The sequence below is a fragment of the Centrocercus urophasianus genome, unplaced genomic scaffold (assembly GCF_019232065.1).
Source record: "Centrocercus urophasianus isolate 14NV4802_14NV808 unplaced genomic scaffold, USGS_Curo_1.0 seq_15, whole genome shotgun sequence".
Taxonomy (NCBI): domain Eukaryota; kingdom Metazoa; phylum Chordata; class Aves; order Galliformes; family Phasianidae; genus Centrocercus; species Centrocercus urophasianus.
Window position 1 is genome coordinate 22,663,373 of NW_024884697.1, and position 15,378 is coordinate 22,678,750.

The following is a 15,378-nucleotide window of genomic DNA, read 5'->3' on the forward strand; positions in this document are numbered from 1 at the left end:
GGCCTTAGGTTTGATTTAAAGAACCCCATTCTGATCAGTTCTCCTGCCTTTGATTTCTTCACCAGTGTACCCAGCACACACTTTGGTCAAATCCAGACCAAAACCAAGAGCATCGAATGGAAATAAAATCTGGTGTTGAAACAGAAACAAAATTTGAATGCAAGCCAAAAGTAAAAAATAATCTTAACATTGCTGCTGCCTGCGTGTGCGGGTAACCAAACTTTGCTTCCCAGTAGGCTCCCTCCTGGCAGCACTGAGTTGCTGTCTACAATCCTAACCAGACCTGTGAGCAGGCCACCCTTTGCCTGCCTCACTGAAGAAGATTCAGTTCAACAACACACAGCCTATCAGCCTATTTGGGCTTTGTGCTGCCAGTTTTTGTCAGCAGTCTTTTCTGAAAAGGAGGCTGAAATCACCTTTCTCACCTTCCCCAGGAAAGCTCTAGCACCTACTTTTACATCAGCCTGTGAGCAGAGATGCATTATCTTCTTTGATCTCTATAGCAGAGCCTCCTTTCCCGATACTGCTTCAGTTTCCCAATATACATTTTGTAGTGAAGTTACACAGCATGAAATCTCCAAAGTAAATTCAACAAAAACATACTTAGTAAAATGTAGAAACTTTAATTTACATGTGAAACTACAACATATTCATAATAAAAAAAACCTGGTGATTAAACAAGTTACGCACAATTTGTAAAAACTGTTGAACATTGTTAAATAGGTCTGTACAACCAAAGATTTACAAAGTCCCTGTGCATTCTCTTCTTTTCAATGCACAACTGAATTTAAGGGTTCTGCTCGAATATTCCCTAAGTCAAGAGCTGAATCTGTCTCTTCATCGATCTCACCGATGACAGCGCTGTAATAAAAAACAAGTTATCATTTGTTAAAATCCTGGAAAGGGAAGACTTGGTTTTTATTGTTCAAATTTAATTGTAGAGCTCTATCACTTAAATGCCAAACTTTCATAGTAATCTCCCACCTCATTATATCATTTCAGCAATCAGCTGCCTCTGTAGCTGTGCCTTTTGCACACTGAAAAGCCTTTGTCTGTTCAGATTTTCCGTGACGAATAACATTTCATACCTCTGCTTATTCTGACTTCTGCTCATTGTGCATTTTCCTACTGCAGCCCTCTGAAGGTCACGGCATACCAGGCATTTATGCAATGGCACAATGGTGCCTGCTGTTCTATTATTCTTTCTAATAATCCCTAATATTTTTTCCTTCCTGATGAATCAGTGTTTACAAAGAACTAGCCAGAGACACGATGAGACTGAGTTCAGGAGTAAGACATCTCCAAAAGGTATCAAAATTCCCATGATGACTAGTAGATCAGCACGCCAAGCAGCTTTCTCAATTCCACCACTGACTTACCTTCACTATGCCAACAACTCAGACAACACAAACTTAAACTGCTTACATCAGCTGAATGTTCAAGTATCAACAGCACGAATGCCAATTTCATATTTGAATCCCTTTAAAATTCTTGGATGAAAAAAACCTGATCCTGGATCAATGTCACTGTTAACAGCTTTTTTCGAAACAACTTTTCAATTTAAAACATTTCCTTGGATTAAAAACTGGCCGTTGCATCAGAGCATAAATGTCATGTCAACAAATACAGATTTTTCATCAGCTCTCGTTCTCACAGACGTAAAGAAATAAAATCTGTCACTTTTGATGCCTGCTACATAGCTTTTGCTTCTAAAGTAGAGAAAACAGATACGCATTTATGATGTTCGTTTTTAAAATAGTTTTTGTTCACAATCTTTAATAAAGTTGTGTTTGTTTTTCTAAAAACACGTGACTACCTGCCATAAACATACTTCCTATTTTCCCCAGTTCAATAGTCCTCCCTCTAACAACCTTCACTTGCTTTTGAAATACACTGAGTTTTTCTGATTGATGGTGCATACTCACTGCAAGCTTCTACGATGTACCTTTAACCACACTGGAATGCCTGAAAACATTTTATCCCTTGACTGTTTATTTTTCTGTAGCTTCCCCACCTTCTCAGAGTCTCCTTTTTTGAAGCTAAAGTTTCCACTCTCCTCCTTTATACAGACAGCAAACATCAGTGTGTTAATATTTGCAGGAATACAGAAATATTCCTTCTAATGAATATATTTCTGAATGTGTTAAGCATACAAAAAATATACTTTTTTTTTTTTCTACAAAAGAAAGCATTGAATATATTTGAATAGCGTGGCAGCCTGATATGGTGAAACAAAAAATCAAGTAGGAAGAAGAAAGATCTGGCCTCTTTGCTACCTTGGTTTGTTTGTCAATTTTTTATTTTTTTTTAATGTTTTTTCATAGAATCATTGAACAGCTTGAGTTGGAAGGGACTCCATGGATCACCTGGTTCCAACCCCCCTGCCACATGCAGGGCCACCAACCTCCACATTGAATACTAGACCAGGCTGCCCAGGGCCCCATCCAACCTGGCCTTGAACATCTCCAGGGATGGGGCATCCACAACCTCTCTGGGCAGCTGTTCCAGCACCTCACCACTCTCTGTAAAGAACTTCCCCCTGACATCCAACTTAAACCTTCCCTCCCTGAGCTTTTTTTATAATAAGGGTAAAAAGTGATGAGGACCTTCCAAAATAATGTTTTCTCAATGACACTGGATAAACACATCTAGATACAAATCTCAGTCCCAGCATTTCCTGTGAATATTCCTTGGAATTAGAAATGAAAATTCTTACCTAAGCTGGGCATGACCAGAAATAAATAAATAAATAAATAAATAAATCTGTTTTTAGAATGCTGCTGCAGGCCCATATACTGGAGCTTCTTTCCACTGCTCTTGTGGCCTCCTCATCTCTTTCACACATCAACTCTGCATTTCTCTGCATTCAATGAGCTTTTCTGCTCACTGTATTGTGGCATTTGACATCAAATGTCAACTTCCCCCCTCCATCTGCTGCTACATCAGCTTTAGCTACCAGTTGCTGCATTGTCAAGCCTGAAACTCTGAGCATTTTTTAGAATATGAAGCATTCCCTTTTCCCTCAAAGCTCATCTTAATTCTCCCATAGCGTCCCTAAATCAATCCTATTAAAAGTTAACTTTGTCTACTTTGCTAATTCATGGTGTGCAAGACCTGCCTTATCATATGTTCACTGTTTTCTCTTTTTCTGTTAATAGACTCTGCCATACACAGACTGGAATAAAGTACATCTGCACAATGCCTAGACTTAAAAAAGAAAAATGCTGAGCTTCATACTGACCCTTTCCTCACATTGCTATCACTGGTGACCTGGTTAATTTACAACTCAGATATTCTTAGCCAACAATATCTTAACATTACAATGCAATCACTTTTGCAACAGAAACACTGCTATTTGCTGCTTCATATGCCTCAGCTTTGATGGCTCTATCAAGGCTATCCACAGATAGAAAGATGTAAGACACATGACTGCATAGGCATGTAAATATATATATAAAAATATATATATATATAAAATATATATGAAATATATATATATGCACACACTGAACTTTTTTATTGGTTTAAACAAAACCATGCTCTACTTACACATTATCACCTCTTACAATGTATAATCCCAGCACTACTTGCTCAACTCCTTGTGAAGAACTGAACACTCTTTCATGGCTTTCGTCCAAAATCAAGTTAATGGTCTGATCGAAACCTTTGAGGGTTCCCTGAGGGGAAAAAAACAAGCATACAAAAATAAAAGTTCTCCAACTGCCTTTTAAATTTATATCTTTGCTCTCACAGATATCTTAAACAGCAAAGTGGCAATATTAAGACACTAGAGAACAGATGCTCTATTTAGTTTTTAATGTTAGTCTTAAACATAACTGCTGGAGAAGAAAAGTTTGAAAATGGTAATCTACTTAAGCAAGTATCTATATTTACTCCTGAGTGTTCATACTAACAGCTACATTATTTAGAATAAGAGATAAAAATTTTATTTAGGTCCTCTAGACAACTGATTTTACAGCTTGTAGTCTTCCTTGTATGGAAATTTCATAGAATCACAGAATGGCCTGGGTTGAAAAGGACCACAACCATCATCTAGTTTCAACCCCCTGCTATATGCAGGGTCGCCAACCACCAGACCAAGCTGCCCAGAGCCACATCCAGCCTGGCCTTGAATGCCTCCAGGGATGGGGCATCCACAACCCCAAAACCTCCAGAAATCCAGTGTTAAAAACAAAGTCAAGGAACAGAAAACTTAGATTCTTACATGTTAAACAGCACTGAAACTATTTTTAACATGCAATTTTAAGTAGCACCTCTTTAAAGGAGGTTATCTTGGTTCCACCACACTACTCAACAAAAATGGAAGACACACAAAAGGAAGAATTTCTGTGTTGCTTTAACAAGAGTTTGGAAAAACTATAAAAACTGATTTGTATCATTTAACGGATTATGAAATTCAACGTCATTTTACTGAGTGCGGCTGGGCTGGACTTAACCTTTCTCACAGCAGTCCACACAGGGCTGTGCACTGCACCTGGATCTGTGACAGTGCTGATATCACCTCAGTGCTCTGGCTGTAGCTGAGCAGCACCAGCATCACACCCAGGCAGCACACAAGCCACCAAAAGCCAGCAGGCCAGGGGCAGCAAGGAACAGGAGGGAACACAGCACTGAACCAAAGTGAACACGGTGTATCCCACACTAAGTGATGTTACACTCAGCTATAAAAGCTGGGGAAGGGCAAGAGAAGGAAGGCTTTCGTTGTGAAATCATCTGTTCTCCCAAGAAAATGCTAAGTGTCTTGAGGCCCTGCTTTCCCCTGAAAATAAATGTCTCACCACAATCATTCTTCCATCAGAAGTTATCACTGCAACAGTACCTGACAAGAGTTCATTAAGGAAGCATTCAGAGATATATGAAATAGAATCATTAACATTTTCTGTAACATCTATGTGTAAGATCAAAAAAGTCAGAAAAGCCTACCAGAGGCCTTTAAAAACAAAAAACAACACCCCTCTACATTTAATATGAACTTTTGACAACAAGTCTTGACAACCTGCTTTAAAGTTTCACTTCCCCCAGACATACACAGCTGCATACAAACATGAACACTACAAAAGCAAACTACAGTGTAAAGTTCGACTCCCTTCCTATTACTAACTGCTCTAGCTCAGAACAGGAATGAAAACAGTTTTATTAATGAGATGGACAGCCATTTCAGGCTAGGAGCTTAAAAACTGTGCAGCAGCGCAGATCCTGACTGTGACACTGCACACCCTTCTTTCTGAAGCTCTGATTTTCCCAGTCTTATTATTACCATTCATTATTATCAGTGATGCTGGCTTAACACTTTATTGTTTGTGAATAAAACTGAAAGTAACAGGAAAAACAAAGAAACAAGAAAAACCCTGCAAGAGAAAGATCCTAAGAACACCAGCGCATGGCTTTTGAGGGAGTGACGTGAAGCTGGCAGCTGAACACCCGCTATGCACCCTGTGAGGGGCCAGGTCCATTGCGGATCCCGCTCCTCACCACAGCCCTCACCACAGTTTGTTACAAGTAACAAACAAGCGGGCAGCACTGGGGGCCCTCTCTGATCGCCTATTCTGCTTGTCATGAACCACGACAGACCCGAGCAGAGCGATAAGCCACGGCAGCACGTTACCGCCAACCCGCACCCAGCCTCGCCCCTTGCAGAAGAAAGGCGCCTCCCCTCCGCCCCCAGATCGCCCTCTCGGCAAAAGGATACGGTTGATGTAGTTTTCCAGGGCCGACGTCATGGCGGCGGCTCCCGCGCTTCACCTCGCACCGGCAGCAACGTTCCCGGCACCGCTAAGAGAACTACTTCCGGTACCGCTCGCAGAACTACTTCCGGAAGCGCTTCCGTCGTGCGCCGATGACGTTTCTCCCGCCGCGCAGCCGCACGGTCCCTGCAGGAGGGCGGGAAGAGCCCTCTCTGGCCACTGCGCACACGCGGCGCCGCGGCGGAACTGGGTTTCAAACGGCGCGCGGAAGAGAGGGGCGGGCGGGCTGTACCAAGTGCAGCGCGCTGAGGGGGGTCTGGCTGTCCCTCCCCTCGGCAGCACGTGGCTCCTTCCGTAGAGAGGCGGGTGGGGGCGGAGCAGTGCTGCTGCGCCTGCGTGTGGCGCCTGAGGGGCGTCGTGGGGAGCCGGGGGCACCTAGGGATGTGCGGTGGGATCGGGTGGTCAGAGTCCCTGTTGAAGCACCGCCGCTAGTGATTAGTTTGAATTTTGGTGGTTTCATTTCTAAGCTTCATAAATCTATAATTGCAGTACAGTCTGTCTGTTAATAATTGGAAGATATCGTCAGGTGTTTGAAATACAAACTGGATATTTGGTTGTCTGTTTTATTCCCCGTTCTGTAGATGAAACTCTGAATAACAAAGTGTTGTCCTGTGTTCTCACTGAGCGATGGAATCCTATTAAAAAGAAAGATCCTGGAGCAAAAGCACAGACTGGGAGAAGTCAGCATAGCTTAGCATGTCTCCATCTTGTGTCCCCTGACTTCTGCACATCTGCCTTCCAGCAGTAAACATGAGCTGTGGATTTAGTTTAATAAAGACATGCTGTTCTCTTACACCGTATTCAGGCACAGAGACCTCGCTGTGGCTTTCCAGTACTCGAGGGGAGCTTACAGATGAGCAGCTGTGCCTGCCTTCTCAAAATTCTCATCCAGGTTCAGCCTTCTGCTTGAAGTCACTACTTATTGTCAGTCTCCTGCATAATAATCTCCCATGTAGGAGCGGAAAGATCTGATCTGACACCGACATCTTTTTAAAGAAATCAGAGGTTCCCCTCCTCTCTTACTACCAAGTTTTGGTATGATGTTATAACCTGGCTCTTTGGTTGAAGCTGTGCCACAAAAAGAGGACACATAATTCAATTAGCTGGCATGAGGCCAGCGAGAGTCTGAAACTGTGGTTTAGGTGCTTGTCCAGCAGAGGGAAGTCGTAGCCTCTGGTTGTATTACAAGCTCTTTCAGAGGAGAAATCCAGTGGCTTTAAGATGTGATGAATAAGCAGCCTTGACTATCTTTTTTCTCTCACTGGTCAGGATCCTTTGAGTCCTGATTTTAGGTGTAGAAATGTGGTACCTGTGTCTTAGCATGTCATTCTAGTCTTCTTTACAGAGAAAAAATAATTTGTTTTCTACCATCAGTTGAGGTGCATTTTGCAGTGAAGTTCTGCTTTTCTCTCTGGTGGCTATAAAAGGAACCTGGGTGACTATCTTAGACACAGGAATTTCACAGGTCAGCACTTACATTAAGCCACACAAATTTTGCTCCTGTTTGCCATAGCTGCCAAGACAACATTGGTGTTAGGATGAGAAACATCTATTTTGCTACCCTTTTGCCTGTTTCTTCCACTGAGTTGCTGCAGACAGATAATTAGGACATAGCAATAACTTAATATCAGCGTAATGGTCATTATGCTCTCAAATAATTGAAGAAACAAAGCATCTTTGTAGGAAGGCTTTCCCTTTCCCCTGTCTAGCATATCACTTGATAATACCATTTACTCCTGTAATTAAAACCATTTTTTTCTGCAACTGACTCTCTATACTTCAAGGTTTCCATCGCAAGCGATTGCTCTATTTTATGCTTTCCACAGAAAATATAACCAACTAATTATGCCCTGGAGTGTCTCTGCTTACTTTCCTGCTTCCTCATATTCTGCCAGGGCAGGAAGGAAAGCCTGCGGTGATAGTTGTAGGGTGTATTTGCAAGCAGTTACTGTGTGTAAACTTGTTATCTAGCCTTGAGCTGACAGAGCAGATGAGTGGATGATCTGTTGCTACTGCCACTGTGTACTGTTTATCTCTTTTACATTTCCTCAAACACGACAGCTTCTTGTGGCTTTGCTTTCCTTAGCTATCAAGAAATAGGTATGCTTTATAGACCTAGCCATGCTAAAGGCTGAAATGACTTTGTGGAGGTGTTGGGGAATTAAAGGCCTGCCCAGAACCACTCTACCAAGCTCAAACCTTGTCGGATCTGGTGGAGAAAAGTACACCGCCTATTCTTCAGGCTTCCTTGAAAGCTGAACCTCTAATGTAATGCTCAGACTGTGAGGGGATTTAAGACATTTCTTGTAACAAATCCTCCCAAATTGGCAACATCTGTCCGTTTGCTCAGCACTAATTGCATCCAGAAAAAATTGCACATGAGGCTGGAAATAATGGAGTGGTGCATACTGGAGAAGAGGAAGCAGACATCACATCCTGCAGAAGAAAACTAAGCACCCCCAAATCTCATGCATGTCATTACTTAATACATTTGACAGCCTTTCTCATATTTTCTGGAACTCAAAGATTTGAACCTCTTTGGTTTTTATCTACATTTCCAGAGTGTCCCTGGCCTAACCCTTTATTTCTTCTTTAGTTTATACACACCCAAGCTGACTAAACATGACTGATGCCCTCTTGTGTCTTCAGGATAAACAGAGACATCCCTTCACCTTGGCTTTGTTCCTCTGAGTCTGTAGAAACACTGGGGATACAACATCAGCAGTGCAAGGACACAGATTATAGCTGTTGGCTGGGGAAAACTAGAAAGATCTTGCTCACCTCATGCATGGCTAGCTGTGATCTAAGACAGGACATGCTTCATGTTGATACTGTTACATCAAATGGCTGGTTTTTGCAGCAAGACAACTGGAAAATATTTTAAAAGGATTGCAGCCTGAAAATTGCCAGTAAACACAGAATATAAGTTACAGTGCATCAGAAGCAAACCTGTCACGTGAGCAGTCCCAAAGTGCTTTTTATTTCTTTTTATAAGCAGTTAGCAACACCTGATATAAATTTTGTTTGTTATGATAGCAACTGATGCTCTCATAGGAAACATTATAAAAAACCCGCATTTTACTCATGTCTCCTTTATACTAGAAAGTGTGTATTTTTCCAGCAATTTTTGCTAACACACAAAATACGATACCAGTCTTAGTGACTTTACCGATTCCCCACTTAATATGCTAGCATAAAAAAATAACAGTGCATGTTTCTGTTTGCAAGAAAACAAACTCTTAGCTGCTATCTTTTTTTTCTTTTTTTTTTCCCTGAAGAAACTGAAAACATCTGTAGAAAATCAGTACTATTTTCCATTTAGATGGTAATTTCAGGGGATGTTGTGAACTATTGGTAGAAAACATGTGATTGCTAATGGGTCATGTACCTACAGCTATAGAATTATAGAGCAAGTAGACTGTTGTTTTCATCTACTCTAAGCAGAGTACTAAGACAATGCTATTGTACATAAAATGAGTAATGTGCTTCAAGTAACTGACATTTACCAGCATGTCAAGTTCATCATTTTTACAGTCATAGCTGAAATTGCATTTGCTAAATTGCTCTTGTGAAGCAAACTTTTCATTCTGATACATTCCCTCGTTCTCAAAGTATAATTCATCTTCTTGTAAAAGCACTGATCTTAATCCTTAGCCTCTGTTAAGATTACTAGATCTTCCAGTTTTAAGTTTAAGGCTCTTTATCTTAACACTCCCTATGCTGATGCCTATTTGACCCGTTCTACTTCTTGTTTCATGTTCAGGGGTGCCTTACACACTGCCTACTGCCAGATGTAATGTAGATTGGACCAGAAATTCAGTATAATTCTGCATTGTTACTTAGATGGTATCATTATTTTGTGAAGTAAGGTTATTCAATGTACCACGGAGCAGTCTGCTGGTACCAGGACCTTTAAAGCAACTATGGAAGTGGAGAAAGAACATTCTGTGAATTTGATGTTGCACAGAACAGGTGCTGAATTCCTTCTTGTTAGAAACATATAAATGAAAAGTGATCAACAGAAGACGAGGATAAGTAGGAGAAGTTGGCGTTCCTATAACAGGCACTGAACTGTTTTATCTAACAAAACACAGAAGAACAAAGGGCAAGGAGGAAGCTATTTTTTATCACTAGACTGTGTTCTGAAAGGCAAAACTCGAACACAGGCAACCAATTGCACCAACAGCAATGAAAAGATGTGGCACATGAGGATGGCAGATGCTATGCTGTCTTCACAGCCTTGAAGAGGGCTGTCTGTTTTGTCATCATTTCTAGCTTAGGTACTGCTAGAAGTACTGAACTACTGCTCCAGCTGGATATTTTCTCATACAACCCCCAAAATCTCCTTGGTAATGGCGGCTGGAATCTTTGTTCACTACCAGGGTATGTGCTGGTGCTTCCACGTGGTACTTTCAGGTACTTTCTTCACATCCTCAGAGTTTCTGCTGGCATCAAGATTTTGCATAATTACGGGTCTTTTTTATCTTAGTGTTCAGATATTGAGGCCAGTCAGCTGGCATCAGTGTTGGGCAGAATGTCGGGCCTTTTGTTGTGAATAGGATTCGTGCACATTCTTTACTGTGGGACCTGGGCTGCAGCCAGCACAAGGAGATCTGAAGGAGAAGGAGGACTGCAGCTCCAGAAAATGGTGGGGTAAGAATGGCTGGCAGAAGAAGACACTTGTGAAAAAAAACAGGCAGACAGACACACACATGCATACATGCACACACAAAGAAACAACAGGGCTTTGGGACATGAAAAGATGTATCTCTTGTCTGAAGAGCCTTTACACCGGTAAAGCTTTTTATTTGAAACAGATTTGCTTTACAGCAAGAAGTTATCTTCTGTTCACAGTTGTGTTTTTTTTTTTTTTTTTTTTTTTTTTTTTTTTTTTTTTTTTTTTTTTTCTGTAGGCTTTGATAGAATTGTTCTTGGGTTACTGTGATCATGTGTTTGAGCCTAATTGTACTCTGGAGTGATGTCTTGCTCTGAAGTTTCTGGGGCACTTGGTGAGCATGTCTAACATCTGAATGATCAAGTTAGTTTTGCAAGTGAACAGTGCCTGAGAAGCGGTGAGGAAAAGCATAAAAGGCTTTCAGACATGTCCTTGTGTTAGAGTGCACTAGCACTCTATAACTAGCTGTGATGTGGAAGAGATGCCACCACCGCCAGCACTGAACCTGAGAGAAGAGCTGTGTCGCAGAGAGCACAGTGCTATCCATTGGTAACTGCTGCCTTTTCATTATCAACCACTGTGCTATTGCATTATTGATTAATGCTATTCCTGCTGGTCCCTTATGTTCTTACTGAAAACCACTTAATGTATCAGCCACATCTAATTGAATAGCAAGAAGAGTGAGTGAAATGTCGTTCATCAGCACTCCTTCCATTTATAGGCGTTGGCAAAAGTAGTATGTCATTGAATATTGAAAGCATCCTGAAGGCATCAAATTTCCAGATACGATCCTGGCTTGTTAATATTTTATTCGACTAATGCTAGAAATGCTGCTACTACTAATGTTGCTCTGGACATGCTTCGCTCACTGTAGGGACTAAAAGTATTCTGTACATCTGAAGTATTACCATATCTCAGAATGATTGGTAAAGCATTACTCCAATTGGTTACTAAATCTTAAGCTGAATCGCATAGACCTTCACTGAAGTTGCAGAATTTCTTCTAAAGTCAGTGGTGGAACTGCAAATAGAAATCAGCTAATTTTTAAATATTGGTATTATAAATAACACCAAAAGAGTTTAGTCAGTATCAGGGCCTGTATAACCAAGATGTTATAATTACAATATAATCAAGAGAGTAAGGCAAACAGACAATGATCACAAAAGAGAATAAGTGGAAGAGCTTACCCTTGGGTTGAGCTCACCAGAAGATACCAAAAGAGGGGATCTCCAGAAGAGATCCTTCCCCTTTGGTAGCCAGCTCTTAAATAGGTCTAGGAGGGGTGCAGCCAGGCTCCCCCCCCTTCCAGCAGCACAGGTGAATTGCCTTCAGCTGTGCTCCTCTGGCTGACTCAAGGCTCACCTCAGCTGATTAATCAGAGGTTCAGGCCGTGACTCAGCAGTTCCCATACAGGGCCTCATTATGCTGAACTCTGTACAGGTATGTACAAGGAAGACCAAAAGTCTTGGCTGCAAGGAATTTACATAGTGAATAGCCAAGACACAGTGCAGAATGAGGGAGACATTCACTACAGACAGGAAGCAAAGAAAATTGTTTTGCTAAGGCTGCTGTGTACCAGCAGTTGAAACTAAATTCAGATTTCTAGACTGTATGCAGTTTGTCACAGTTTATTTTACAATGCGCTTTTGATGCTTGAGGAAGGTTCTCCTGATTCCCTTCTGCTGTATGTCTTTATGTGATAATGAACGTGTATGAACATCTCCCATCTGGCCTCTTCCACTTTCCAGAGACTCCATTTACTTTGATATCCACATTCATTTCATTCTCTTTCAGTTCCTAAGGAGAAGTTCCGGAGTGGGATGTGGACCTCAGTACACCACCACCACACATGAGGTAAAGTACTGTTATCATCTGCCTCACATGCTTGTCTATGAATTCAGTTTAAAAATAATAATAAAATGGAAAAAGAAATGGAGAATTAAATGCACCTGGAACAAGGTCATTAGAATGGAAGGAGTACTCGTTGCCATTCTTATTGACACTGACATGATATATTAGGGTGTTTATATATCTTTTAGAAAGTAGTCTGTCTTCTCTTATGCCAGGTAAGTGATGAGGCAGGTGTGGAAGTTGTCTCCCGAGCAAAACAGGCTGTCACAAACTGAAGCACAAGATCAAGATAAGACTGTCATTGTGCAAGTCTCTGCTGTCCTGGAGCTAATGAGCACAATCTGTTTTTGCAAATGATTTCATACTTTTGTTCTTTATTATGAACATATACAGCACTTAAGTGTTTTCAGTATTGGCTGACTCTAGTATTTTGTAGTCACGATTGTGGTATTTAAACAGGAGGTGATCTGTTCTGCACATGGAAAAGGGGCTGTGTTACAGAGGAAATAATAAAGTGTTGCTGGGTTTTGGCAAGAGGGTGTTATGACTGTTTTCAAAGAATATACCCAATGTTCTTTATTTCCAGTACGAATCTATGGTGATTTGAATCTGATTTCTGGTCTCTACCTGGGGAGCATTATCAGAAATGCAAGCATAATATTAAATTGGAAAGCTTTTACGTGTATGCATGTTTGTCTGTTTCTTTTGTAGCTGCTATATAATATTGGTCCCCTGTTTCAATCTAAGCTGTGCTTAATGAGATGAAATGAGCAGTACCACTTGAGTAGGAACTATTGTAAATAATGGAGACCTTTTTTACAAAACTTCATGATACTGTTAATACCCAAAATGCATTCAGTATGACAAGCATCACATTGCCTTTGATTAAAAACAAAATGCCTTTCAAAGATTTAGCCTGGTGGCTGTTTTTTAAGTGCATTTCAAGACTTTCTGAAAATCTTGAAATATAAACATGATGTGTTTGTATTCTGAAAATGTGTTTGATGAGAGGCACCTAATTGTCTTCAATTCCTGGAGAAAGCTGAGCTGGTAACTAATCTCCAGTCACTGGAAGAAAACTTGCTTAGAGACTTGAATACAGACTTTCTTCTTCTGTTGTACCATTCCTGAATTATTTTTACAAGAAGGTTTATGTCTGGGATATACATACCTAGCTGAAAGGTAGGATAAACTCTTGAAACATTCATTACTTGTATCTCAGGAATAAAACCTTTCCAGGAAAATGCCTAGGTTTAGAAACTGTGCATCCTGGGACCATGTTTGTATATATTGTAACACACAATGCCAAGTATTATGCTAGGCTTTCTGAAGCAGGTCTATTTTTCAGTTTGAAGCATTATTGTGCTAAATTGGTGATTAATCTGTAATGTTCCAGCTGAAGAAAGCCTGAGTTCAGAAGGGTACAATTGCTGCTCTGGGTTTAGACATTGTCCAGCAAGGGGCCTCTGTGCAATGCAAGGATTCCAAAGGCAAATATTTGAACACAGAAATGAAAAGAGCATGAAGGATGCTGGCAACAAGGTTAGACCAGCTATTGCATTTCAGCAATGCTAGTGCATTGGATTTAGGAGATGGGTGGAGTAGAACCCTGACGTATTATATCACTATATCATCAGATCAGGTATTTTTTTTCCCCATTTTGTTCTTTACCATTTTTTTCCTCACCTTGTTAGCAGGGCTTGCAGAACAATCTATTGCAATATGTCAGATGCGAGCAAGTACTGTAAAGCAAGATCCATAGAGCAACTGAGAACAGGGATGCAGCAGCTTGTCTGTCAGGATGACACTGTCCTGACAGAGGAAATTGCAAGAGGGCAGAGGCTTCCATTTCCTCCTGGATTTTATCGGGATCCACAGTCTGCTGTGTAACACGGTACTGTCCACAAAATGAGAGTGGATCTCTATAACATCTCACAGTCTGAGGATTGCTGTCTAGGATTGCAGGAGAAGAGCATTTGGGATTTACACAAAAGTTACTGTAAAACTGGTTGGAGACCAGACCCACTTGTGTGTTTGAGGGAAGCAACTGGGGAAAAGAGGACCTGCGAAGCTACTGGAGGAATCAAGTGGAGCCCAAATCCTAAACTCAGCTAAAGCCATTTCTTTCCATTTATCTTGGCAGTTTGCATCTATGCAGTGTAGGCCTGATTCTGATTCTGTAAAGTCAGTGTTTCAATTTAGCCATTCATTCTTCTCAGCCTCCACAGAGACCTGTTTCAGTGTTCTGCGTTTGTACTGAAGATGTAGAGAGTGAGTTGCAGAGATTGCAACATGATGTACAAATAAATAGGGAATTTTCATCTGCTGGCTTTTTATATTTTTTCTCACTCTAAGCTCACAAAATGATGGAAAATCAGACACTTTGTGTTTGGAATACTCACCATCACTCTTGTATATTTGTCCTATAAAACAGATCTTTTCTGCATCTAGTTCTCTTGCTGTGGTTGTCTGACCATGAAATCTCTGAACTGAGAATGTCTATAATGTATTGGGTTTGGGAAACAAGCACATGAATTGTAACTAAGCAGCCTGGATGAGGAGAAGAGGTACTGTCTGGTTTCTTCACCAGGCTCCTGAGGAAAACCCCCTTCGTGAAGAGTTACAGAATGAAAGCAAAGTGTTTTATGAAATATGCATCTTGAAAACAGTAAGTCGATCACAGTGTCGCTTCAAGCTTTGCCACATGAAACCTCACCACTTCCACATGATTAATTGCTGCATGTCATATCTCATATAAAAGCCAGTAATGCATAGATATATTTATGCAAGGTGTGGCAGAGTGTATAGGCATATCAGTACACTTACATGTAATGCAACTTTCAATATACTGGAAGGCTTCCTGATGAGATCTGAGCTGTCCTTTACAAAGTGAGAGAGAACATTTTGTCTTAAGGTGAGCTAATGATATTTTTAACGTTCAGTTGAGTCTGGGGTGGCCTCATTAACAGGCGCTGCTTGCTGTGTGGAGAGAGGTGCCTGCAGCTGGCATCAACAGGGGCACAGGCCTTTTCTGTGGTATTGAAAGTGAGGAGATTGGGGGAATGAGAATTGACATCACTCCAGAAA

At 41.0% G+C, this 15,378-nt stretch overlaps 1 protein-coding gene and 1 long non-coding RNA gene across 2 annotated transcripts; one reads left to right on the plus strand and one right to left on the minus strand.

The window, feature by feature from the left end:
* Nucleotides 1-607: 607 nt before the first annotated feature.
* LSM8 (LSM8 homolog, U6 small nuclear RNA associated) lies at nt 608-5,834 on the minus strand. Its single transcript, XM_042816322.1, has 4 exons — nt 5,711-5,834; nt 4,800-4,840; nt 3,550-3,677; nt 608-861 (listed from the first exon to the last, which is right to left on the minus strand). The coding sequence occupies exons 1-4, from the start codon at nt 5,739-5,741 to the stop codon at nt 771-773; spliced, it is 291 nt and encodes a 96-aa protein (XP_042672256.1). The 5' UTR covers nt 5,742-5,834; the 3' UTR covers nt 608-770.
* Nucleotides 5,835-11,896: 6,062 nt separating this feature from the next.
* Nucleotides 11,897-14,547, plus strand: LOC122159088. The gene is made up of 3 exons (XR_006168381.1): nt 11,897-12,124; nt 12,235-12,294; nt 13,986-14,547. It is a non-coding gene; the product is annotated as an uncharacterized LOC122159088 (long non-coding RNA).
* Nucleotides 14,548-15,378: the final 831 nt, after the last annotated feature.

Excerpts from the sequence above, each read along its gene's own strand:
- LSM8 (XM_042816322.1), bottom strand. The coding sequence starts at position 5,741 with ATGACGTCGGCCCTGGAAAACTACATCAACC. Across the intron at positions 4,841-5,710 it reads CCTGGAAAACTACATCAACC|GTACTGTTGCAGTGATAACT; the intron begins GTATCCTTTTGC and ends AACTCTTGTCAG. Across the intron at positions 862-3,549 it reads ATTGTAAGAGGTGATAATGT|CGCTGTCATCGGTGAGATCG; the intron begins GTAAGTAGAGCA and ends TTTTTATTACAG.